Source organism: Heloderma suspectum, chromosome 1 (genome assembly GCF_057233095.1).
Source record: "Heloderma suspectum isolate Gila_16-S chromosome 1, 16-S_ref, whole genome shotgun sequence".
NCBI lineage: Eukaryota > Metazoa > Chordata > Lepidosauria > Squamata > Helodermatidae > Heloderma > Heloderma suspectum.
In genome coordinates this window covers 72,083,811-72,109,755 of record NC_139458.1, presented here as the reverse complement: position 1 = coordinate 72,109,755, position 25,945 = coordinate 72,083,811, and the positions used below count along the sequence as shown (strand labels likewise).

At 47.0% G+C, this 25,945-nt stretch overlaps 1 protein-coding gene across 1 annotated transcript in view; it reads left to right on the top strand.

The window, feature by feature from the left end:
• LOC146357387 (cytosolic phospholipase A2 epsilon-like) overlaps positions 1-25,945 on the top strand; it is a 123,612-nt gene that overhangs the window by 74,471 nt on the left and 23,196 nt on the right. Inside the window, exons 11-14 of the mRNA XM_084846386.1 lie at positions 995-1,130; positions 14,729-14,865; positions 16,535-16,757; positions 24,656-24,770. Of these exons, the coding sequence (XP_084702512.1) occupies positions 995-1,130; positions 14,729-14,865; positions 16,535-16,757; positions 24,656-24,770 (611 nt within the window). The remainder of the gene's footprint in view (positions 1-994; positions 1,131-14,728; positions 14,866-16,534; positions 16,758-24,655; positions 24,771-25,945) is intronic.

Below are 25,945 nucleotides of genomic sequence, written 5' to 3'. Positions count from 1 at the left end.
AAAAACATGCTTGGAATCCGGCCTCATTGGGGTCCGTGGCGGAATTCTCCAACATCCCTAATTCAAATGAGTTTGGATTTCTATGTATCTGACCTGCAGATTCCACAGTAGACCAGCTGGTTTAGAGACTTGTGGACCAGTTTCAAAAAAATGTTTGGAGGGGATTGGGACTAATGCACATTAGCACAAGAGTACAATTGCGCTAATGTGCACCTACACTAATGGGCAGTTGCGCATATGGAACGAAATTCTCATACATCCCTAAAAAAATCAGATTCCATCAATGAACGGATGAAAGATGCCTGACATTCCATGAAGCGCAGACGGAGTGGATGTAACAAAATCCGTACATCCCTAGTTCCAACCTAGCCTTTCCCTGTCCTTATCAGTAATTTCTTGTCAGCAAGTATGTTTGACTTTCATTAGCATTTTTATCCAGAGTTCAAAGTTTTAAAGTAGTGTTTTTTGTGGGTGGATAATTTTTTTAAAAACAACAATATACAACTACTTATATTTATAATGGTAAAACCAGTAACTTTTGCAGAGAGCACAATAATATGCAACAAGCCCCACTGAACACACTAGGACTAACCTCTCTGTAGAGGAGCAGCAATGGCTTCTCTACATGGAAGACTGCTTTAGGAACAATAGCTTGATTTTTTTTTTTACATCAATTTACTAAGGGTTAAAGTATCAGATAAAACTATTAATGATGTCCAAAACTTTAGAGTATTCTTGCCTGTATAAGTGCAGCTTTCACGTTCCATGTGCACCAATACATTTGGCGTTTGTGCATGCCACAATTCTCTTGTCCCCCACCCCTACCCTTGCACTCCATCTCACATGCACATGTTGTATTCCTGTGTCTGTGTAGAGGTACAGGTATGATTTGTCTTCAATTTCTTTCATAGTAACAGCTTTGTATTGGACTAAGTACATAATAAAAAGCAATACATTGACATTTTGTTTGTTCTGGATGTGGGCTATATATAAGGCCAAAAGACCTAGATGTGCGTTTGGGATATGAGCTATGTTTGGATGAACAAATCCTAATACAGAAACGGAAGAAGATTGCTGCGGCTGCCCTGAAAAAGGCTCTCTGCTTACAGAAGGATTTGCAGGATCATGAGGTATGCAGGACACCGCTTGGTAAATATTCACTATGAGGAAGTAAGGCCCTGATCGTATACACACTCTCTTGAGAGCAAAGCCAGTATCATAGGTTGGAATGATTGGGCAACTGCCAAGGGCCCACAGCCCGGCAGGGGGGCCACTGACAAGAGCCCCCTGGATCTGCTCATCCTCCTCGCCATTACAACCGACTTATCCACCTCCCTTTCTTCTGGCACAGACAATGGTGGTTGTGCAATGGTGGGGCAGCAGATGCCACTGGCAGCTTTCTCTGTCTGGCAAGCAAACAGGCTGGAGCAATGATGAGAAAGAGGAGGGGCAGGAGCAGCAGCTGGTGCCAGTGCTAGTGACAGGGCAGACTCCCTCGGGGGCCCCCACGGAGGATGTCTTGCCCAGGGCCCCCCAAATCTGGAGCCGGCACTGCTCGGGAATAAGTCTTGTTGAATTCAGTGGGGCTTATTTCTGGTTAGATTGATTATATATAGGACTGCACTGTTAGCCTCGCCTTTTTTTAACCAATGTATGGTTCATAAGTAAAGCCTGTTCGAGATCTATGACTATGTACTGGTTACTGGAAGGGCTGAATCCATCATAAAGAAATGCATTTGAACATTTGTGAATACATGAAGCTGTCCTTTTATGCTTGGTCTGACCATTGGTCCATCTAGCTCAGCCCTATCTGGATTTCCGAGGTCTCTGGTAGAGCTCGTTCCTAACCCTGCTGTGTGATGATGATGATTATTATTAAAATACAAAGTGGAGATTCTAGGGATGGAATCTGGGATCTTATGCAGCCATGAAAAGCTTATATTGTACCACTGAGCTATAGGTCTTTCCCATGTGAGCCAGGCAGGAGCTACTTATTTATCTGTTTGTAACATTTAATATCCTACTTGTATTTACTCTGAGCATCCATTTAAAACTAGGGATCGGCAGGCACCCCCCCCCCAGGTTCTCTGGGCACCCACCCAGTCCCTGCCCCTGCTCGTGCACACACTTTTGCTCCCCTCTGCTCACCGAGCCACCTGCACTCCCCGGGCAACCTTGTCGAGCTCCATAATTGCCATTTTTGAAAAATAAAATGGCGATTGCAAAATGCACATATATGCATATATGCAAAATGGGGCCATGAATCGCTCATATACACAAGAGTAAAGGTGTTTGCCTGTAGTCTTACGTATATGGCCCATTCATGGCCCCATTTTGCATATACGTGAAAATGTGCACATTTGCATGTATGCAAGCATGCGTATTTTCGAAAATGTGCACATTCCGTATACACAAATGGGGCTGTGAATAGCCTATGTAGGCAAGATTAAAGGTAAGCAAACGCCTGTAGTCTTGCCTATATGGGCTATTCACAGCCCCATTTCACATATATGAAAGTATGCGCTTTTTCATCATCACTTTTTTTCTGAAAAATGCTAATTGCGGAGCTTGATGCCGCTGCCCAGGTGAGTGCATGTGATTCGGCGAACAAAGGCAGGGGTTGAGCACGGGCAGGAGCTTGGCGACCATGGCTTGGGTGGTGGTGGATGGAGGGGGGTTCTGCCAGATTCCCAGACGGAATCAGGCGCCCACACCATCCCTAGTTAAAACTACAGACTTCTGTTCTGTAGGCATCTAAGTTTTGTACCATGCCCCTGCAGCTTGTGGCCACTGATTTAGATGGCTCTAAAAGGGGGTCAGACAAATTCCTGGAGGAGAAGGCTATGAATGGCTACTAGTCCTGATGGCTACTAGTCCTGAGCCAGTATGCCTATGTACACCAGTTGCTGGGGAACATGGGCAGGATGGTGTTATTGCACTCAAGTCTTGCTCATGGGTCTCCCGTTGTTGCAGAACTCAGAGTCAGAGAGACCACGGAGTGAAGGAAAAAGAGTTTCTTTATTTAACGCACAGGCTTAAGGCTGGAATCATTTCCAAAGAGCCAGAAGCCCCGATTTACATCAGCACATTATTTTTATAGATATTGTGACACATAGGAAACAGCTCCTCCTCTCCCTCCCGTGTGGGGTTGCAGTCCTCAACATTTCTTCTCCTAGCACCATTGTTTATAATACAAGAAATGGGTTATAGGGTAACCATGATAAGCAGAGAACAGAAGAGAACATAATATACAATAAGCAAAGAACAGGAACATGATATGCAATTTGACTTAACCTTAGCCTTGCTGACAAGTCAGGAGATTTCCACATTTTTGTTTTGCTAAACAATAACTTGGCAGTAACATGAGGCTACTTAGTCTGACCCCTGATATGGCTGCTACATTCCCCCCTTAAATGCATAATTTCATTACAATTATAGCATTTCATTACGCAAATAGACATTCTGGTTTTCGAAGCATAACACAGGACTCTTATAGCAACCCTCTTACTTAATATCTTGTTGAGCTATTAGAGCGTAGCAGGCGGCAGTTTTATTAGCCGAGACATAAAACAGATTGGTTAAACAGCGCATAAGACAAGGAATGCAAAGGCATAACAGTATCTCTATGAACAACACTGGTAGAATTAGGATGAACAATGCCTTAAGCCAGCTAAGATCTGGAAGCCAAGGGGTTAACCAATTTAGCTAATTGTTTTCTTATTGTTATGTCAGCCACTATATTATGCATGCAGATTATTGATTTGAACATCTACAGCATTACTATTATTAGTCAAATTAAATGATGGAGGAGAAAAAGATAAAAAAAACCTGTTTGCAGGTATATCTCTTGGCAAACAAAAATGCTTTACTCCAGTGATGTTAGCCAGGTGAAGCCAGTAATTATCAGCGAATCGCTGGGACAGATTTCTCTCTCTAGGGTAGACCCCCCTTTTTCGCACCTTATTAAGGAAACACAATGCAACACTACTAACACTACAACACACATGTTTGATCTTCTTTGGGATCTGACCGTACAGTGGGCAGCTATTCACCTGGCAAGCTGCAGTAGGCTCTAGTCCCCTTCTTCAGTTCTCCAGTTGCAGGTCTGACCGTACGCAGGGGGACAGTCTCCCGGTGTGCCCACAGTAAGGTCTAGCCTGAGTCTTCTTACTGCTTTTTCAGAATGATTTTTAAAGGATTTTTGAAAAGGAAAGAAATCCTTTCAAAGGATTTCTTTTTACAGTCTACTCCCCTCCTCTTGCTTTCTTGACTCGTGTCCAATGTATCCAGGGTTTAACTCCAGCTACTTTTATAGCTGCGGGGGTGGAAAGTATGACAGTTTTTGGTCTTCTCTACTTGGGAGTTAAAGGGTTATTTTTTCCCTCTTTAACTCATACTTCATCACTTGGTTGGAAAGGATGAACTTCTGTGATGGGAACTGGGGGCTTATTTTCTAAAACAAAGCGACGCTGGGCTTGAAGAACTTTGCTCAGTGTTTGGACTTCTTGTTTAGGGCTAACGTTTGCTTGCTCTTGATGCCGCTCCAGTGTCAATCATGAAGTCAATGTCACGGCCCCTCTCAAGCTGTCTTCTCTCTCGCCCGTTCTGGCTCTTTTGGTTTTCTCCTTTGTGTATTTGATTCATTTTATTTGGGCATTTATGCCACCAATGTCTATCTTGTCTACACTGGGCACACTGGTTCTTTCTTAAGAATCTTCTGCCTCTGCTGGGTCTTCTTCTATTTTTTCGTCCATGTCTTCTTGGGCCTCTGGGTCGAGGGGGGTATACTGGCGATAGGCATCTAAAAGACACTCCAAGTATGCTCTGGGGCCTTGGTGGCACCTTGCAGCACTTTAGACACTTTGGTCATATTAACTGACTTCTTCATACCTGCCTTCATGGGTTCTAACAGCAGGGTTTGATACTGGGTGAGGCGCTCTAGCCCCGCTTGTGTTTTGGGATTCCAGCAGGGGGGGTTTACTTACAAGGAGACTTTATTGGGTAACTTACAGCACACAGGCATACCTAATGGTTGGATCAGACAGCTTCTCTGAACCACGAGCTATTGGGCTAAATGGGTTTTATACCATACATGTTACCCATGAGGCAGCACAACACTAGCAAGCATTTTCAGCATAGGCTAGAAGTGTTTGGTTCTCAGGCACAGCTTTCTGTAAACAGACTTCGCTTCCCAAACAAAGTGCTTGATAACACTTTCATTTATTAGTATGGGAACAGAAATCTCTCTCTCTTTCTTTTGCTTTCTTTTTCTTGCTGATCTGCCCGTATTGCAGATCATATTTTAAACTTTTTACATAAAACTTTCTTCTCTATGCACCAGCCTTGTCTCTTTATTTGTCTTTTTTTCAAGTTAAACTCACTTACTTAAACCTTTCTGCCTTACACTAGTCCCAATGACACACATTTGGGATAGGCTCTTCTTCTCCTTCTAGTTACATTTTCTTCATCTTAAAGAACTATTACATTATTGTGGCTACTTTACCCCAGGTAATAAGCTCCAGGCATAATTAGCTGCTTCTAATTCACCCTGGGGGCAACTATGGCCACGCTTCTTCTCTACAAATGTTCTTTCTCTTTGCCTCTTGCCTTCTCTTTCTTCTTCTTTTTCTCCCTTCTCTATCTGTCTGCCACTTTCTCTATTTCTGTCTTTTCTACTTGCCTCTGCCTTTCTCTACTTGACTTTGTCTTTTCTCCTTGTCATTCATTGGGAACCACACTCAGTATCATTTGGAGTTGCAACTAACACTAATCTGCAAATATCACATATATTTTATGATATCTAAGAAATCATAAAATATACACAACAAACTTTTTCCTGCAATTTAACACAATGAATGGAAAACACTTTTTGCATGGTAAGGCATGATGGAGCAGATCCAGCAATCATACTGCTCTTCTGGCTGAAAGCTCAGGGCCTATCAAAATCAAGGGATGGGCATACCCACACACGCAAAGAGTTCTAGGTCACCATTTTTGCATCGGCAACTCTATGCTGCATGAGTTCTGGCAGAAGGAAATCTAAAAGTCATAGATCAAACTCAGCCTGTTGTACACCGAGCTGACTACAAACACAGACACACAGTCTACAGCAATGAGAGTTCAAGTTTATGAAAAGCTTCACAGCACTGTCCATGGCAAGTCTTTGACAATTTAAAATTTTAGTCCATGTGCAGAGTGTCTCTAAAAAGCCCAGATGATGATGGAGGCAAACAGAGAAGGCTCTGGGCAATGAAGATGAGATGTTTCCAGCAAAGGCTCCCCACTTCTGCATTAGTTTAAAAAGGGGAAATGTGGCCCTACACCCCTTCTGACAGACAAGGGCCTTTAACTTTTTAGCAAGGCCTCTGTCTAAACAGAGCGGCACAGCTCAGCTCTCTAGCCGTGACGCTTCAACCTGGGCAATTCTTCTGTAAATTTTATTCTATTTCTGTCAGGTTCTCACAGACATTTTAAAAACTTACTCTTTTTTTTTCTCTCTTTTAACCTGGTACACGAAAGCTAAGTGCCGAAACTCAGGACGCTGGGGGGTGATGGGCATCGCTTTATACTTGCATTTTCAGGCAGCCATTAATCTTCTTCGGGGAGGTGGTGGGGTGATTTGCAGGACTTCAAAGGCAAGCTTCCCAGTTTGTTTGTATTTGTAAATCCCAAGCTTAAAACAGGACAGGATGAGGTACAGGGCAGCCAAATCTTTGCTTTGGCATGGGCAACAAATAACTCAGGTCAGCTTTCTTTGCTGGGGTCTCAAACAGGAAAACAGTCTTAATTTAAAGTTGTAACATCACTGACAGCGTCAGCCAGCCAGCTACACAGATTTCACTGTTTTTTAAGACAGTTGCTCCAATATCTTCTTTTCTTCTCAATCAGGTTGGGTCTCTCAGCTTACACAGTTTATTGCAGCTTCCAGGAGCATGGTAGTAGCGTGATTTTGGCTTGGCCAGGAACATGCTGTCTGGTTTCTCGGTCTCTTCAGCACACACACTTAGGCAGTGTAACACTGGACACTCAAATTAGTGAGATTTCTTCATTGCAGGGAATCCCACGGCAAAAGCTTAACGGTTACGCTTTTCAGAAATCATATAGCTGATGGTCTACAGGCTCTATGAAATTCTAGGACAGTTCAAAGCTAAACACAGCTACCTTGACAGAGATCTTCATCATGGTCTTTCTGCTTCATTCTGCCTTGGGACAGTCTTATGGCACACTTTTCACTTGAAGAGGGGTCTAGCCTGTGCCCTGGGGGCTGATTCTTCACTTTTATTCTCCATTTTGCTCCTTCATCTTCTGGGTCTTCATTTTCAGTTTCTATTTCTTAGGGATTTCATCTCAATTAGGCGAGGTGATGACGTTGCACAACTCAGAATGTTGTGGGCAATTTTTCTGCCCCCTCTCGGCGTGCTAGGCTAACAGCTACTTCTTCAGCCTCACACTCCCACGCTCCCACGCTTCGTTAAAAGCCAGGCTGTCTTGCAACATTTCTCTAATTAACAGCCTTAGATCTTGTTCTTTTTTGTCTCAGCTCGACCTTGAGCTTTTTGCTGTTTCCTCTCTCTATTCTGAATCTTTTTTTAAAAAAAACCTTTTTCCTTATTTTTTGACATACATTTCAAGGGGGTGCAAGTCTTGCTTCCCCCACCTCCCATAGCCTCCCTCTTAAGATGAAGACGGACACAAAGAGGGAAGGGGATTGGTCAGTGAGTAAGGGGTCTCACTGGCCGACACAAGAGGATTTTACACACCACGCACTTTGCTACTGGCCTGGGCACCCCAACGGACAACGATATGCGACAGAAACCGCAGTAGCCACTCACACAATTATCAATTTTCACCACTTCATTCATATGTCCCTGCCACCCACTTTTCCCACTTTTCACTAGAGCGGAAAGCGGCTTCCCCAGCTTCCTGCTGAGTACTGGCCGTGCTGAGTACTGGCGCCCGCTCGGGGGCGTGATCAGGCCCCCCTTCTACCCGCAAGGAGTAGGTTCTTTTTGTATACGTATACCAACACTGACCTTCTTCATAAGGTGGGGCCCTCTTTTTTTCTGCCCAGTGGCCTTTCTCCCTAAAGGCGGGGCCCACTTTTACTCCATATACTTGCCTTTCTCCTGAAGGCTTCCAATGTGGGTTTCAACTCAATTGCAGCTGCAGTATGGGCAGGGCTCAAGTTACTTCCACCGCTTCCCAAGGTTCTCTTGCTGCTCGCTGCCGTTTGGGCGATCCCGGCGCAGGCCTTCTCCCGTTTACCCAACAAAAAGGTCGGTGGCGCCAAGAAAGGGAGGCATGCGCTGAGCTCTCCCTCCCGGTGCGGCGATAAAGAGCAAGCAACTGCCACCTCTCTGTCTCAGAGCCTGCCACATCCGAGTCACGGCACCATTTATGTTGCAGAACTCAGAGTCAGAGAGACCACGGAGTGAAGGAAAAAGAGTTTCTTTATTTAATGCACGGGCTTAAGGCTGGAATCATTTCCAAAGAGCCAGAAGCCCCGATTTACATCAGCACATTGTTTTTATAGATATTGTGACACATAGGAAACGGCTCCTCCTCTCCCTCCCGTGTGGGGTTGCAGTCCTCAACATTTCTTCTCCTAGCACCATTGTTTATAATACAAGAAATGGGTTATAGGGTAACCATGATAAGCAGAGAACAGGAGAGAACATAATATACAATAAGCAAAGAACAGGAACATGATATGCAATTTGCCTTAACCTTAGCCTTGCTGACAAGTCAGGAGATTTCCACATTTTTGTTTTGCTAAACAATAACTTGGCAGTAACGTGAGGCTACTTAGTCTGACCCCCGATATGGCTCCTACACCATCAACAGCTGGTTGGCCACTGTATGAACAGAGTGCTTGACTAGATGGACCTTTGGTCTGATCCAGCAGGGCTCTTCTTATGTTCTTGAAAACCTTGTGTTGGGGTGCAAAGTTCCCATTCCAATGTAATGTTTGGTTTTGCGGTAGCAGTTCCTTCCTGCAGGGGTGGGTGACTGTTTAAGATGGTCTGCCCTTGGAGATTTATGGAATCTGATGGATTCCTGAATGCTGTGGGGGATTTTCTGGCTGATAGGGCTGGCAATTGGGTCGAAGCCTTGGTCTCACTATGGAATGGTGAGATGAGAAAGGCCATCAATACAATCGCTCCCAAGTGCCCACTCCGGTGGTGTGGAGCTCATAATTCACCTTGGTTTACAGAAGATCTACGGGCAATGAAACACGCCAGACTATGGCTAGAGTGCAGGTGGGACAGGTCTATTATGCAGCAGTGAGGATGGCAATAAAATCTTATTATACCTCTATTATCTCATCCTCAAAATATCGCCCAGCAGAACTGTTCCAAGTGATGAAGAGACTGTTAGGATCTGGCTTGGGCTCAGAGAAATTGGGATTGGAACCCTCAGTCATCTGCTGTAATAAATTTGCTAGGCACTTCGAGGAGAAAGTTGTTTGTATTCACTCAGAACTAGATGCCACAGTTATCGCAGAGTCTGGGGAGGTGTCCAGTGTTCCATCTGGTTGTGTTTCTTAGGATCAGTTTCAGTTGTTGCAGCGTGATGATGTGGACAAGACACTTGAATCAGTCCATCCCTCCACATAGTAGCTTGACCCTTGCCCATCTTGGCTTTTCCAATCTAGCAGGGGTGGATTGGCTGGGTGGGTCCAGGGGATGGTAAATGCTTCGCTCTGATAGGGGGTGGTTCCTGCTGCCTTGAAGAGGCTGTGTGCCCTCTCCAGAAGAGGCCCTCCCTGGACCCAGAGGTGTGTGAGAACTATCACCCCATTGCTAATATCCCCTTTTGGGGCAAGGTGCTTGAGCGTGTGGTGGCTTCAGACGTTCTCGGAGGAAACTGGTTATCTGGACCCATTTCAGTCTGGTTTCAGGCCAGGGTATGGAACTGAAATGGCCTTGGCTGCTCTGACTGACGACCTACTCTGGGTGAAGACAGGGGAGTGCTACCCTGTTGATCTTCCTGGATCTCTCAGAGGCTTTTGACACCATTGATCATGGTGTCTTACTGGATCCACTCTGCAGGATGGGAGTTGGAGACACTGTGCTACAGTGGTTCTACACCTACCTGCAGGGCCGATTCCAGAGAGTGGTATTGGGGGATTCCTGTTCTATCCCATGGCTATTAAGTTGTGGGGTGCCACAGGGTTCTATTCTATCCCCCATGCTGTTCAACATCTATATGAAGCCGTTGTGTGTGGTCATTAGGAGCTTTGGGGTGGGGTGTCACCAGTATGCTCATGATGCTCAGCTCTATTTCTCCTTGTCATTGGAGTCGACTGAGGTGGTGAAGGCACTGTACCGGTGCCTGGAAGCTATAATGGGCTGGATAAGGGCCAGTAAACTGAAGCTAAATCCTAACAAGATGTAAGCTCTGTGGATTGGTGGTTCCTGAGTGTGGGAATTGGGAAGCGACCTGTCCTGAATGGGGTTGCACTCACCCTGAAGGAGCAGGTGTGTAGCTTGGAAGTACTCCTAGATCCATTCCTGTCACTTGAGTCCCAGGTGGACTCCGTGTCCGGCAATAATTGGGGCCAGCTTCGGCTGATCCACCAGCTGCGGCCTTTCCTGGACAGGGATAAGCTAGCCACAATAGTAGGGATGTCAGAGAATTTCACCACGAATCTCGGGGAAGCCGAATGCCAGCACATTCGGCCCCCCGAAATTGGTGGCGAAACGGTCTGCTCCCCTGCCCCCCCCAGGACGGGACTTACCTTGGGCGAATCCTGCTCGTGGCAGCGGCGGCTCCGCCGTCGGTTTGGTGGCGGTTCGGCGGCGGTGGCTACGGCGGCCGGTCTTCCGACCGGCTGCCACCATTTCCAGTAAAAAAAAAAACAAACCAAAAAAAGTGGTAGGCTACATAAAGACTTGCGTAGCCTATCATGGCTAGATTTAAAAAAAATACCGTGATAGGCTACGTAAAAGTTTACGTAGCCTATCACGGCTGAGTAAAAAAGAAAAAAAAACAGCACGTACGCAAATGGCGGCGCCCATGGGCGCCGCCATTTGCGTTCTTTATTTTGGCACGTCTAGTCTATGGAAACATTTACGTAGACTACGGTGAAAATAAGGGGAACGCAAATAGCGTAACGTCTACGCTATTTGCGTTCCCCTTATTTTCACCGTAGTCTACATAAATGTTTACGTAGACTAGATGTGCCAAAATAAGGAATGCAAATGGCGGCGCCCATGGGCGCCGCCATTTGCGTACGCACTGTTTTTTTTCTTTTTTGCATCATTTCCTTATGCAAATAAGGAATGCAAACCGTACACACGGTTTTTTTTCTTTTTTACTCAGCCGTGATAGGCTACGTAAAGATTTACGTAGCCTATCATTGCTGACTGTAGGGACGCAAACAGCAGCGGCTACAGCCGCCGCCATTTGTGGCCCGGCCGGCCAGGATTCGGGGGTGGAGGGACGGAGCGCCTCCCCCCCGGCCAGAATTTGGGGGGGGAGGGACGGAGTGCCTCCCCCCCACCGCGAATCAAATTTCTTTCAAGGTAAGTGACTTTCGTACATTTCTACACAATAGTACATGCGCTGGCAACTTCCCAATTAGACTACTGCAAAGCACTTTATGTGGGGCTGCCCTAAGACAACTTGGAAGTTGCAGCTTGAACATTAGATCACAAAAGTCTAGGGGTGTACGAAATCCACTTACGGTTCTGGTCCAGGTTGTCAGCGGGGCGGGGGGGAGGCGATTCGTCCCTCCCCCCAGAATCCTCCCCGCTGTTTGGGCGTTGTTGGTGGTTTGTTAATCATGGCAACAACCCACCTTGTGCCAGGTTTGCATGTAGGGATGTACGAAAGTCACTTACCTTTTCGATGGGTGACATTCGCAGTGGGGGGGAGGCGCTTCGTCCCTCCCCCTGAAATTCTGGCCGGGGAGGGAGGCGCTCCGTCCCTCCCCCCCGAAATTCTGGCCAGGGGGGCGCTCCGTCCCTCCCCCCTGAAATTCTGGCTGGAGGGGAGGCGCTCCGTCCCTCCCCCCCCGAATCCTGGCCAGCCGGCTCCACAAATGGCAGCGGCGGCTGTAGCCGCCGCAATTTGCGTCCCTGCAGTAGGGATGTACAAAACTCAATTACCTGGTCTCGCAGCTTGCTTCACGGTGGGGGGGAGGCGCTTCGCTTCTCCCCCCGAAGTTCAGGCCAGGGGGGGAGGCTTCCCGCCTCGCCCGGCCGAAATTCAGGCCGGGGAGAAGCGCCCCGTCTCCCCGGCCACGAACTTCAAAAGAAAAGTAAAAAAAAAAAAAAAAGCCCCGTGATAGGCTACGTAATGATTTACGTAGCCTATCACGGCTAGATCTGCAAAGTCAGCCGTGATAGGCTACGTTAATCGTCACGTAGCCTATCACGGGTGACTTTAAAAAAAAAAAGCGCGTACGCTAATGGCGGCCCCCATAGGGAGCCGCCATTCGTGTTCCTTATTTGGTCCCTGTAGTCTACGTAAATCTTTACATAGACTACAGGGACCAAATAAGGAACGCGAATGGCGGCTCCCTATGGGGGCCGCCATTAGCGTACGTGCTTTATTTTTCCTTTCAAAGTCACCCGTGATAGGCTACCTGACGAGTAACGTAGCCTATCATGGCTGACTTTGCAAATCTAGCCGTGATAGGCTACGTTAATCATTACGTAGCCTATCACAGGGGCGTTTTTTTAATTTACTTTTCTTGTAATGGCGGTGGCGGCAGCCGGTCGAAAGACCGGCTGCTGCCCCCGCCCCTGATGAAGACCTGCTGAACCGCCGCAGGGACCCGCCGCAGGGAGTGACATTCGTGAAAGGTAAGTCCCATCCCGGGGGATGGCGGAGAATTTCTCCCCAAACAACCTTCGGAGTACCGAAAGCGTTGGCACTCGGCCCCCCGAAGTTTCGGGGAGAAATTCTCCCCCATCTCTACCCTGCAGTCAGCCGTGATAGGCTACGTAAATGTTTATGTAGCCTATCACGGTTGCTTTAAAAGAAAAAAAAAACGCACATACACAAATGGCGGCGCCAATGGGCGCCGCCATTTGTGTTCTTTATTTTCGCCGTCTTAGTCTACGTAAACATTTACGTAGACTAAGACAGCGAAAATAAGGGGAACACAAATAGCGTAGACGTATTAAATACGTAAATATTTAATAATACACAAATATTTAAATACACAAATAGTGTAAATGTTTACGTAGACTAAGACGTGCCAAAATAAGGAACGCAAATGGCGGTGCCCATGGGCACTGCCATTTGTGTACACGCACTTTTTTTTCCCTTTAAAGCAGCCTTGATAGGCTACGTAAACATTTACGTAGCCTATCACGGTGTTTTTTAAAATCTAGCCATGATAGGCTACGTAAATCTTTACGTAGCCTATCACGTTTTTTTGTTTTTGTTTTACAGGAAATGGCGGCGGCGGCAGCCGGTCAGAAGACCGGCCACCACCGCTGCACCGCTGCCGCACCGCCACTGGAGCCGCCGCCACCAGGAAGATTCGCCGAAGGTAAGTCCCGTCCCGGGGGGGTCGGGGGGGCAGACCATTTCGCCACTGATTTCGGGGGGCCGAATGCGCTGGCATTCAGCCTCCCCAAGATTCGTGGCAAAATTCTCTGACGTCCCTATTTGTGTGTCACAATAAGCCATGGCAACCACCCATTGCAGTTTGAATATTCACCCTTGCCGCCAGCATGCGCCACAAATAAGCCTCGGTGGGCTGTGGTGTTCATCCAAAGCAGCTAGGGATGGCAGAGAATTCTGCCACGGATTTCAGTGAGGCCGAATGCACTGGCATTCGGCCCCCTGAAACCCGTGGCGGAATGGCCTCCCACCCCCGCTCCCCCATGGAATCCCCCCTGGGACGAAAGCTTACCTGGGGCAGATGCTCTGGCAGCGGCGGTGGCTCCAGCGGCGGCAGCGACAGCTGGTCTCTCGGCTGGCTGCTGCGGACTCAGATGGCGGCCACCATGCCACTTGCATAGCTGCCTTTGCCGTGATAGGCTATGTAAATACTTATGTAGCCTATCACGGCAAGCAAAACAAAACAAAAAACAAAAAAACCCGCGTGTGCAAATGGCGGCGGCTACGGCAGCCGCCATTTGTGTTCCCTTTTTTTTGCTGTTTTAGCCTATGTAAATATTTACGGAAGCTATTACGGCGAAAAAAGGGGAACGCAAAGAGCGTAGTGGGCGCCATTTGCGTTCCCCTTTTCTTCGCCGTAATAGCTTATGTAAATATTTACGTAGGCTAAAACAGCGAAAAAAAGGGAACGCAAATGACAGCCGCCGTAGCCGCCACCATTTGCGTACACATTCCCCCCCCCCCCGGAAGGCTGCCCAGTGGCCGGATGTCCAGCCGCAGGCAGCCCCGGCCGGCAGCTCTGCAGAATCTCCGCGGAGCGGAGCCGGCCAGATCAGGATTTTGGGGGGAGATGCAGAGCCCCTCCCCCACATCGCAAATCACCTCGTCGAAAAGGTAAGTGACTTCTGTACATCCCTAAAACCAGCCCATGGTTTCAAAATGCCAACTTGTGTGCATCCGTGTGAATTAGAAAAATCTGTCTTTAATGCTATCAGTGAATGCCGTCTACAACTTCACCCTCCTGTTTATAAAGGGAGATATTTTATTTTATGATCTGTCAATTGGCCATCTTCATCTATTCCTTTTTAGGAGTGATTTTTAAAAATGTACCCAGGCATTTAATTTTGTTGCGTTTTATGTTGAACAGGTGCCAGTGGTGGCTGTCATGACAACAGGTGGTGGCGCCAGGGCATTCACAGCTTTACATGGCAACTTGTTTGGTCTTCAAAAATTAGATCTCCTGGATTGTATTTCATATATTACCGGATCCTCTGGCTCCACCTGGTAACAAAGGTTTCCTTTTGGCATTTCTATCTTCTCTTCATACTGAATATTTACCATGGGTTTTGTTGTTGTTGTTGTTGTTATACACTTACTGATAGGTAGCATGAGCAGTATCCAGCAGAGCACTGTGACCCCAGTGATTCTGTTGTGGCCCTGCCAATTCCGCTGCGCAAGCAAGACCTACCACTGGTGTAATGGTTCCAGGAGCAACTTGAAACAAGCGGAAACACTGGAACAGGGCAGGTCAGCTCACATAAGGGAACTGTGGTGACCTGTCCTGGTCTACAAACTAGTGTTTCTGCTTGTTTCTGGGCTTCCTCTAGGAAGTGTTAAGTCTCCATTCCACAAGCAGTGGGTCCCGATTGTGCAATGAAATCAGCGGGAGGGGCCACTTGCACAACAGCCCCATTGGATACTGTCCATAAAGTAGGACTGGCCACCACTTCGGCCTGAAGCCTGAGCTCTGAGTCAAAGGAGGGCGCTTCGGGCTGCTTCAAGCCACCTCTGAGGTGAGGCGGAAGGAGCAAGAAGTGGCACAATGTAGGTCAGACCACTCTGAAGTGCTTCAGTGCACTTCAGTGTAATTTGGAAGCCCAGCTGCACTGCCGCCTCGCAGCCCCCAGCTCCTTACCTGGGTCCTCTGGACATGTGCCAGCAACCGTCTTGTTGTTCCAGAGGGAGTAAGCTTTTTTTAAAATGGTGATTCCCGGTATTTCTGGAAATAAATACTGCAGGATCTATTTCTGGAAATATAGGGAGTCACCATTTTCAAAATGGCTGCCCCCCTTTGCTGGTGCAACAAGACAGCTGCTGGCACATGGCTGGAGGGCCCAGGAGCTGGTGGTGGCAGCAGCAGCTTCTCTGGTGGTGGCAGCGGCTGCCCTGGCAGCAGCTCTCTTGGCAGTGGTGGTGGCAGTGGCTCTCCCCACCCCAGAAAATGATGGCTGGCTGTGTAAAGGCCCAGGTAAGAAGCCAGGGGCTGGGCGGTGCGTCGGGGCAGGGGGAGTGGGATTTGGATATCTGAATCCCGCTTCAGCTCTGTATGCCAAAGTGGGACAGGGGGTCCTGAGTTGGCCCAAAGCAAATTGGGCCCATCTCTGAAGCCACAAAGTGGCCTCTGATGCAGATTGGGGGGTCCATGCACAGCCCTACCATAAAGTCTAATATCGCTGGGCACAAAAACAAGCTGACAGTCTTCAATTCTCAGTCCTTTGAAACTTTGTTTTAAACATTATCCTTTTGCCACTCTTCTTATAAGTGTTTTCATATATAGATAAAATATTTATTGACAAGCTGGCAAACAGCTCCAAGGCATAGCAAGTGTATAACTGCACATCAAATTACATATTTGAAAAATGTTAAAATCTTTTGCTGGCAATAAAATAGCTTCTGCTTTTGTTGGAGAGTTTTCTTGTTTGTTTGTTTGTTTTTGTTGTGGTAAAATGTTCTTATTTTCAAGACTGCTGAGTACTTTCCTTAGGGTTTTTGACATTATTTGGGCTGAAAAATTCCATGTATGAATCAGATTCCTTCCAAAGAATCAAATCAACCAAATTTTGCATAATTATCTGATTCTTCATGAACTAAATTGTTGATGTTTACACATCACTGATGGTTATCAATGTGTCTTGCTCTTGCAGCAATTATTTTTAACCATTTCTTTCCCTAGGGCCCTATCAAATCTGTACAAACATGCTGATTGGTCACAGCAGGACCTTTCAGGGGCAATTGCAGAGGCTCGCAAGAATATAACCAAATGCAAGCTGAATCTCTTTTCCTTAGAAAACTTAAAGGAATACAGCAATGCTCTGAAGCAGCGGCAAAAAGAAGGCTACAAAACGTGCATTACTGATCTTTGGGGACTTCTCATTGACAAAGCATTAGACAATGGGGTAATACATATTTCTGCTTTATAGAAAATGAAACTGAATTACAGAATCTGAAACTGAAATGCTGTCTGTACAAAATGTGGGGAAACAATGTAAGCAAGACCATAGTCCTATTCAGGTATTTACCTTGGACGTGTGGGGGCAAAAAGTGTGTAGGGGGCCAGAGGAGCATGCATCATCAGCCTTGCCCCCAATGTTTCCACATGTGCCACCCCACCCCCTCCACTCCTGACCTTCGTGCATTCAGTGTAGGGATGTCAGAGAATTTCTCCACGAATCTTGGGGAGGCCGAATGCCAGCGCATTCGGCCCCCCGAAATTGGTGGAGAAATGGTCTCCCCCCCGCCACCCCCGGGATGGGACTTACCTTTCACGAATGTCTCTCCCGACGGCAGGTCCCAGTGGTGGTTGAGCAGGTCTTCGTCAGGGGCGGGGGCGGCAGAAGTAGGGAAGTAGGGATGGACGAAAGGGACTTACCTTGTCCCACAGCTTGCTTCGTGGTGGGGGGGAGGCGCTTCGCTTCTCCCCCCGAAGTTCAGGCGAGGAGGCACCCCGCCTCGCCCGGCCAAAATTCAGGCCGGGGGGGAGGCGCCCCATCCCTCGCGGGCGAAATTCAGGCTGGGTAGGAGCGCCCCGTCTACCCGGCCGCGAAAAAAAAGTAAAACACACACACACACACCCGTGATAGGCTACGTAACGATTTACGTAGCCTATTACGGCTAGATTTCCAAAGTCAGCCATGATAGGCTATGTAAATCGTCACGTAGCCTATCACGGTTGACTTTGGAAAAAAAAAGCACATACACAAATGGCGGCTCCCATGGGGACCGCCATTTGCGTTCCTTATTTTGGCACGTCTAGTCTACGTAAAGATTTACGTAGACTACGGTGAAAATAAGGGCAACGCAAATAGCATTCCCTTATTTTCGCCGTAGTCTACGTAAATCTTTACGTAGACTAGACGTGCCAAAATAAGGAATGCAAATGGCGGCACCCCATGGGCACCGCCATTTGCTTACGTGCTTTTTTTTTTTTTCAAAGTCACCCGTGATAGGCTACGTGACGATTTACGTAGCCTATCACGGCTGACTTTGGAAATCTAGCCATGATAGGCTACGTAAATCGTTACGTAGCCTATCACGGGTGTGTTTTGGTTTTTTTTACTTTCTTTTTTTTTTTGCAATGGCGGCGGCGGCAGCCGGTCGGGAGACCGGCCGCCGCCCCCGCCCCCGACAAAACGCTGCCAAACCGCTGCCGGGACCCGCTGCCAAGAGGGACATTTGCCGAAGGTAAGTCCCATCCCGGGGGTGGTGGGGGGCCGGCGGAGAATTTCCCCAACACTTTCGGGGGGCCAAATGCCTCTGCGCTCGGCCTCCCGAAGATTCATGGAGAAATTCTCCGCCAACCCTACTCAGAAGCCTCAGCCAGAGGCTGAGAGGCAGAGACGGGCCTAACGATTGGGGTGCAACTTTGGCACCCAGAGGGGAAAAGCACTCAAAGGTCAGTGTTGCAGGCCCACTCCCAATGCCAGGCCTTGCGGGGGAGTGGGCCATGGCTCAGTTTGCAGCCTGGGTTCAGAACCTTGTTTCCCTGCAGGTTTTAAAGGCCCTGCCAGCCAAGGGGAGGGATACCCCCAGGGAGGGATCTGCCTTGGCTTCTCTGTCTCCCCGCAAAAAGAAAGGGAAGAAGAAGAAGCACCATAGATCTAGGCAGAGGTCTTCCCACAGCCAAAAATGCAACTGCAGATCCCCCTCCCCCTCTACATCCCATTAATCTAGTCTCCTTCGAGACACAAATGCATGATGGACATACAGACCATGGTGTCATGCGTGCATCAACACGGCTTTGTGGTCAATATGGAGAAAAGACATCTGATTCCCACCCAGTGACTGACTCATTTAGGGGTCCTGCCAGAAACAAGGAAGTTCAGGATGTTCTTATCAGAGGAGAGATGTGTCAAGATCCAGAATTGCTTGTCAACCATGATGGCAGCAAAGTGGACAAACCTCATGGACTTAGCCAAGCTCCCGGGTCTGCTGGTTAGGGATGTCAGAGAACTCTGCCACGGACTGAAATGGGATTGAATTCCCTTCAGTCCGTGCCACAGAATCCTCTGCGAAGCAGCACCACGAGGTCCTGCACAGCCAGCAGTCATGAGGCTTTTTTGTTGTCATTCGCAAAGAGTCATGAAATTTACATAAATAAATAAGCAATATAATTCCTAAATCGGAAGGATAGTAAAGTAATATTATGATAATAAATCTAAGTTTTTTAAATTTATATTTAAAAAAAGCTTTATATTCCCACATCCAGTGTTGTTGTTGATGTTGTGAGGCTAAAATGGAGAGGCGAACCAACTCTGTGCATGTCTACTCAGAAGTAAGTCCCATTGGGTTCAGTGGGACTTACTCCTACACATGTCAGCATCCCACTTGGCCCCAGCTCAGCTTCGTATTTCAACATCCAGCTCATTATCAAACCTCCTGTTAGGTTATCTCAGGAGACCCTTGGGTGACCGGGGGGGGGGGGTGTTTCCAGGGAAACACCTGGATTGGGGGAAAACCTCCCCCCCCCACGCACACATACACACATATAATGGAAGAATGTAGTTCTTCATATTCCCTGGTATGTTTATCCCTCATTTTGTCGATTCCTTGAGCATGTTCAGAGTGTACTTTTAATTCAAACAAAGAGAAACTTGCTAATATTTCCACTCATGCTACATTTGTACAAGTGTAACTGCTGCAGAAACAACTTCCCATTATACTGTCTCTTTTTCATGAGTTTCATAAAAGCAGTGTGGTGTAGTGGTTAGACAGCCAATGTAGTCTAGTGGTTAGAGTGTTGGACTGGGACTTAGGAGATGGGGGGTTCTAGTCCCCACTTGGCTATGGAAGCTCACTGGTTGACTTTGGACCGGTCTCAAACACATTGTTTGTATGTTCTTTCTGAAGCAGTTACACTAGTACAAATGTAGCATGAGCGGAAGGATTAGCAAGTTTCTCTTTGTCTGAATAAAAAGCACACTCTGCACATGCTCAGGGAATGGACAAAATTAGGAATAAACATACCAGAGAATATGAAGAACTACATTCTTCCATTATGTGTGTGTATGTGTGCATGGGGGGGGGGAGCTTCACCTCCCCATCCAGCTGTTTCCCTGGGAAAAAAAACCCATTCACCCAAGGGTCTTCTGAGATAACCTAACAGGAGGTTTGATAATGAGCTGGATGTGGAAATACAAAGCTGAGCTGGAGGCAAGTGGGGTGCTGACATGTGTAGGAGTAAGTCCCATTGAACCCAGTAGGACTTACTTCTGAGTAGACATGCACAGAGTTGGTTTTCCTCTCCATTTTGGCCTCACAACATCAACAACAATGCTGTATGTGGAAATATAAAGCTTAGCATGGATAATAATACCTCGTGCAAGGCTCCAGGACTGGCATGGTCATTTTAAAAGGTTTTTTCTTTCTTTAAAACAGCGTTGCTTTAAACAAATAGTTTATCTCTCAGGCACACCTAAAACAACCTTCTTTTGGGAAGCCCCTACACGGAAGTGGAAGTGTTTTTGCTGAAAGTAATTACTGCACAGCAGGGGAGGGAAAAATACATAAACATTTACGAAAAACAGTAATTCCTACGGAAGTTATGCAGATTCACGGAGATGGTAGGGTACAGGAATTACGTTTGTTGGTATGTATTCATCTACGTAATTCTCGGAGTGGGAAAAAAAGAGTAGAATTCCGGGGGCTTGTGATCAGCGGAACGGAGCCACTGGATGCAAACTGCGGAAGTCAAGAGGAATGGAAGGAGCACAGTTCGTACATCCCTACCTGGTGTCTTGTCAGGCACTGGTGTCCTGGGCAAAGTTACATACACGACCACTTCAACACCACCTTCTCCCACTCCAGGACCAGATAGCACAGTTATCTCACATCGGGGTCCAGGTACCTTCACATCTGAAGTTATATCTGAAGTGGTGGATGGAGCCACTATGGTTAGAGAAAGGTGTCTCCTGGGGGCCCACCTGGGGAACAAAGTCACACAGGGGATCTGGTCCGACAAGGAGAAACATCACAGCATCAACTGGCTGGAACTTCAGGCCATTTTCCTGGGACTTCTCGTGTTCCATTCAACCTTGTTGGGCAGCCATATCCTGGTCAGGATGGACAATACCATGGCAAAAACCTATGTCAACAAACAGGGAGGGATCAAATCTTCATTGTTGAACAGGTTGGCCTGGATGTTCCTAACGTGGGCAGAGTCCTCCCTTTGGTCCATCTCAGCAGAACATCAAGCAGGAGTGTCCAATCCTACAGCAGATTGGTTGAGTTGGACATCTCTCAAGGAATCCGAATGGGTTCTAAACCCTCAAAACTTTCAGATCCTGACCAGAAGGCTCCGAAAACCATCAATGGATCTGTTCGCCACACCATACAATACACAGGTTCCCACCTTCTTCTCAAGGTTCGCATGTCACCCAGCAGCAGGCACAGATGCTCTCATGGAACCATGGCCAGAAGGGCTACTGTTTGCCTTTCTTCCAACAGTACTTCTTCCCAAGCTGATTTGCAAACTTCGAAGAACTTCAGCGGAAGTCATCCTGGTGGCTCCATATTGGACCAGGCGTCCATGGTTTCCAGAACTGATAAACTTGTTGATCCAGGATACCTGGTGACTGCCCAGCAGGCAGGATCTGCTTCTCCAGGGCCCTGTGCTGTATCCACATCCAGACATCTTCTGCCTAACAGCCTGGAGGCTGAAAGGCAGTGGCTGTTGAACCTGGGGTATCAGGAATCTGTTCTTAAGACTCTTCTGTCTTCCAGATGAAGTTCCACTAATAGGGTCTATAGTACCTCTTGGAAGGCTTTTTTGGTTTGGTGTCAGAAGAGTGATATGTCTCTGGCCCCTGGAGGGGTACAAGAGGTGTTGGGTTTTCCTGGGGGGGCTGGATAAGGGTCTAAGTATGAGTACAATTAAGAGGCAAGCTGCTGTGCTTAGCAGCATGCTGGGATATGCAAGGAGCCCTCCCATTTCATCTCACCGGCATCTCAAAAGGAGTGACTCATTTTAACCCCCCAGTTGTACATCGCTTTCCTAACTGGAACCTGAACTGGGTTCTTACAGCACTGATGAGTAGTCCATTTGAACCCATGACCATGGAACTTTTAGGCTGCTCACGCTTAAAACAGTCTTTTTGGTGGATGTAACTAGGGATGTGCGAACACACTCCCATCTGAGTTCTCCAGACTCCTGCCTAGCCACTGACCCCACTCACCAGTCCCCGGACTGCACTTGAGCTCCTCCAACTCTCAGCAAGCAGCCTGCACTCACCCCAGCAGCCTCATCAAGCTCTGTGGTCACCATTTCTTAAAAAAAAAAAGGCAATTGCAAAAATGTGCATGTTTTTGTATGCGTGAAAATGCACATTTGCAAAAATATTCTTGTGTGAAATGTGCATTTTTGCAAAGGCACACATTAGTATGTGCATGAAAATGTGCATTTCCCCTAAAATATGCATTTTCGCACATACACAAATATGCACATTTGCAAAATGCACATTTTCACATACACGGATATGCACATTCACAAAAATGTGCATTTTTGCATGTGTGCAAATTTGTGCATTTTTGCAATCGCCATTTTATTTCTCAGAAAATGGCGACGGCGAAGCTCGACAAGGCTACCAGTGTGAGTGCAGGCAAGGGGCAAGCAGGGGCAGGGGCTCGGGCATGTGGGTCCCCCAGATTCCCAGATTGAATCGGGCGCCTGTGCCATCCCTAGCTATAACTTCAATAAGGAGAGTTTTGGAGTTAGGAGCCCTCTCAGCTGATCCACAATTGCGTATTTTTCATGATGATAAGGTGGTACTTTGTACTGAGCCTTCCTTCATCCCTAAGGTTAACTCTGCTTTCCACTAGGGGTGTACAAAACCCACTCATCAGTCCACTGGGGGGTCTGCGGGGGGGGGGAAGCAATCCGTCCCTCCCCCCGGAATCCTCCTCGGCTGGCTCTGCTCCACGGCTAGTCCATGGAGCCGCTGGCCGGGTCCATCCCCAGCTGGACTTCTGTCCGCTGCTGGTCTGCAGATGCAAATGGCGTCCGGCGTAGCGGACGCCATTTGCATCCCTTCTCTTTGCCGTGATAGGCTACATAAAGATTTATGTAGTCTATCACGGCAAAGAGAAGGGACGTAAATGGTGTCCGCTATGCCGGTGAGTGGGGCCATTTGCATCCGCAGACCGGCAGCGGATGGACCGGACCCAGCTGGTGGCAGGTAGGATCCGTTCCGGGGAAACTTCGCGGGGTGGCGGAGGTGGGTGGTCCATTCTGCCACGGACTCTGAGGGGCTGGATTCTAAAGAATTGGAATTCTCCGCCATCCCTACTAAGGAATGGTCAAACTTCAACTAGATCTTTGCTTAATACAGAGCCTAGACAGAGCCCAGGAAATTTCTCTTCCATCATTCTGTCCGAAGCTGGTACGTCCCAAGGAACAGAGTTGGCATAAATGAGATTTGAGAAGGGCATTGAGGTTCTATTTAGATAAGACTGTTGTCCACAGGGTTTCTGGGTTTTTGTTCATTTCCTTTGACTCCAAGACATTGGGGGCTAAGGTGTCAAAGTCTTCCATTTCTAGATGGTTGAAGGAATGCATTGTGCTGGCCTATCAAACTTTAGGGAAGGACCTTCCTGGGGGGATCACTGCTCATTCCCTGAGGGGGAGGCATCAGCGTCTACCATTTTTAAGGGAGAGTTTCCCATCCTGGACAAATGGTAAGGCAGCCACATGAGCATCAGTTCATACGTTCGTTAAGCATTATAAAATTGACACTGGTTCTTTGGCAGATGCTGCTTTTGGGTGCAAAGTGTTGCAAAAGCTGCTGGCGCATTGAATGCTGGTCCCTTTCCTGCCCTGTTGATGTACTGCTTTGTTACATCCCAAAATGAAGGAATGCTCTCTGTGGAGCTCTGGAGAAAACAGAATTTTTCTTACTGTGAATTTTTGTTCTCAGAGCTCCACAAAGGGGATTCTTCCTGCCCTGCTAGGGGCTGAGCATATTATTCTGTTAACGAGGAAGAGTTTGGGGTGGTTACCAGTTACGTCTTCTGCTGCCACTGCACACGCAGGGAGGTAGGCAGGGATTCCTGGGTTGTTTCCCATTGCTGCCTGGAATGTTTGCCATTGTTTGTTTGTTTGTTGGTTGGTTGGTTGGTTGGTTTTTTAAACTTGTTTTCAAGTTGGTCATGTTCATATTTTTAATATGCCGTTGGCATGGGTTCACTTTTTCTTCCTTTAATTGAGGGGTTGAGGGGTTCTCCTCTTCTCTACCAGTCCAGTCTGGGAGGGCAGGGTGGCTCCTCCCCCTGAAGAAGTGACAAATCAACTCTGTCTACATGGTCCAGGGGGAGGTGCCATCCCAAAGTGAAGGAATGCCCTCCATTGAGTTTTGAGAACAAAAATTAATGGTAAGAAAATTTCTGGGTTTTTTATTAGCAGGGACACTGATGTCATCTGCCATTTTCTTTAGAATTCCCTGTCCCCTCTAAATTTAGTTTTAGCTGCAATTCTCATAGTAACAGGGGGAAATTAATTTTCCCAACAACAATATATTGTTCCCTGTTATAATGCAAAGTATTTTGCCCTGGCTTGGTCTTGAATGGGCTATTAAGATCCATTACCTTCATAAATGACCTGTTCCCAGTGTAGATGAAAACTGCTGGAACTGGTTTGTTGATATGGATCAACACAGCTGCCTGAATTTTTGGACTGTCCTGGGGGGGGGGGTGTTATGGGGACTGTCATGATGAGCTCCTGCACTGCAAAATTTACCTCTATGCCACTGATTAGATCTCTATCAGTTTGATAATCTGGCATTTGTTAAATCATTTCTTTTTAAAGAGATGCAGCGGCACTCTCTCAGAACAGAAACATGCCTTGAATCATGGCCAGAATCCCCTGCCTATATACATGGTTCTCAACACCAGAGACAAGTATAGCCTTCCCGAATTTAAAGGTAATGTTATCCATATTGCATCTGATTTGAAAATGGAAAGAGCTCAGCTCCTGTTTTGAGCTGACATACCATCCAAGATGGACACTTCTTTCACATGCGTGCTTGCACTCGCATACACGTGAGATTCTGAACTCATCAAGCCTGTTTGTTTTTCTCCCTTCCTTCCTACTTCTAGTTATATAGGGCCAATATTGGATAATGTGAACAAAATGATCAGGTGTGGGTTTTTTGCAGCATGAGATGAAATGTAAGAGAAAGAAGCAAGGCCAAATTATTTCAGTGTTAATCAAGAAAATGAATTAGAGAAGATGTATTTCCTTCAGTACCAGAGATGTTCTGTCATGTAATATAGACTCTGTTACATACCCCATGCTGAAAGATCTCTGATGCAGTGAGGGATCAGTAAGAATAATACCTCTTTGCTAGATTGAAGACCTTTAGGAAATAGGGAGGTCTGAATACAGCCTCTGGGCTGAGTTACACTTCCACCTTGCATCCTGACAGCCCACTGATCTAGGGAAGGAATAATACGTTTTTATCTACCATTTTGGCTATGACAGAAGGTCTCTGATCCAGCGAGGTGTGGATAAAGCCACAACCCATTCACTGGATTGGAGTCCTTTGTATTGTGAGGTAAGAGCCTAATACACAGTGTGTCAGAGTACTGCTTTGTCAGCTGAAGAGAGGTGTGAACTTTCTTTGCATATTTATTCTGCATCTATTTTTTATCAATAAACTGTCATCCTTTTTCACAAGTGGCTTGTTTCATCTTGGTAATCAAAAGAGCCTACTTTGATTGGGCCCTGACAGAATCAGAACCCCAGATCAATAAACTGGCCACCACAGAAGTGATTGCAAGGGAGAATTTGGGTCTAATCTCTGCAACAAACTAAAACCCTTCTTTGAGCCCACATGTCTGTGTTCTATAGCAGGAACACACTTAACACAAAAAAGAAACTAAGGGCAGCTAAATTACATCTTCTGCCTAAATGCCTGTTTCTTTCATTTTGTGAGGGCTTGCCTCTGAAAATTGACTAATTTATTGGAATAAATACATTTATTTGCTTTGATTAAAAAAGAACACCCTACTACTTTAGACTCAAAGCTGAACAATCACAAACCCAGGTTTCACAAAACTAATCTTCAATTTGAGCCTATAATCAGTCTTGTTCTGT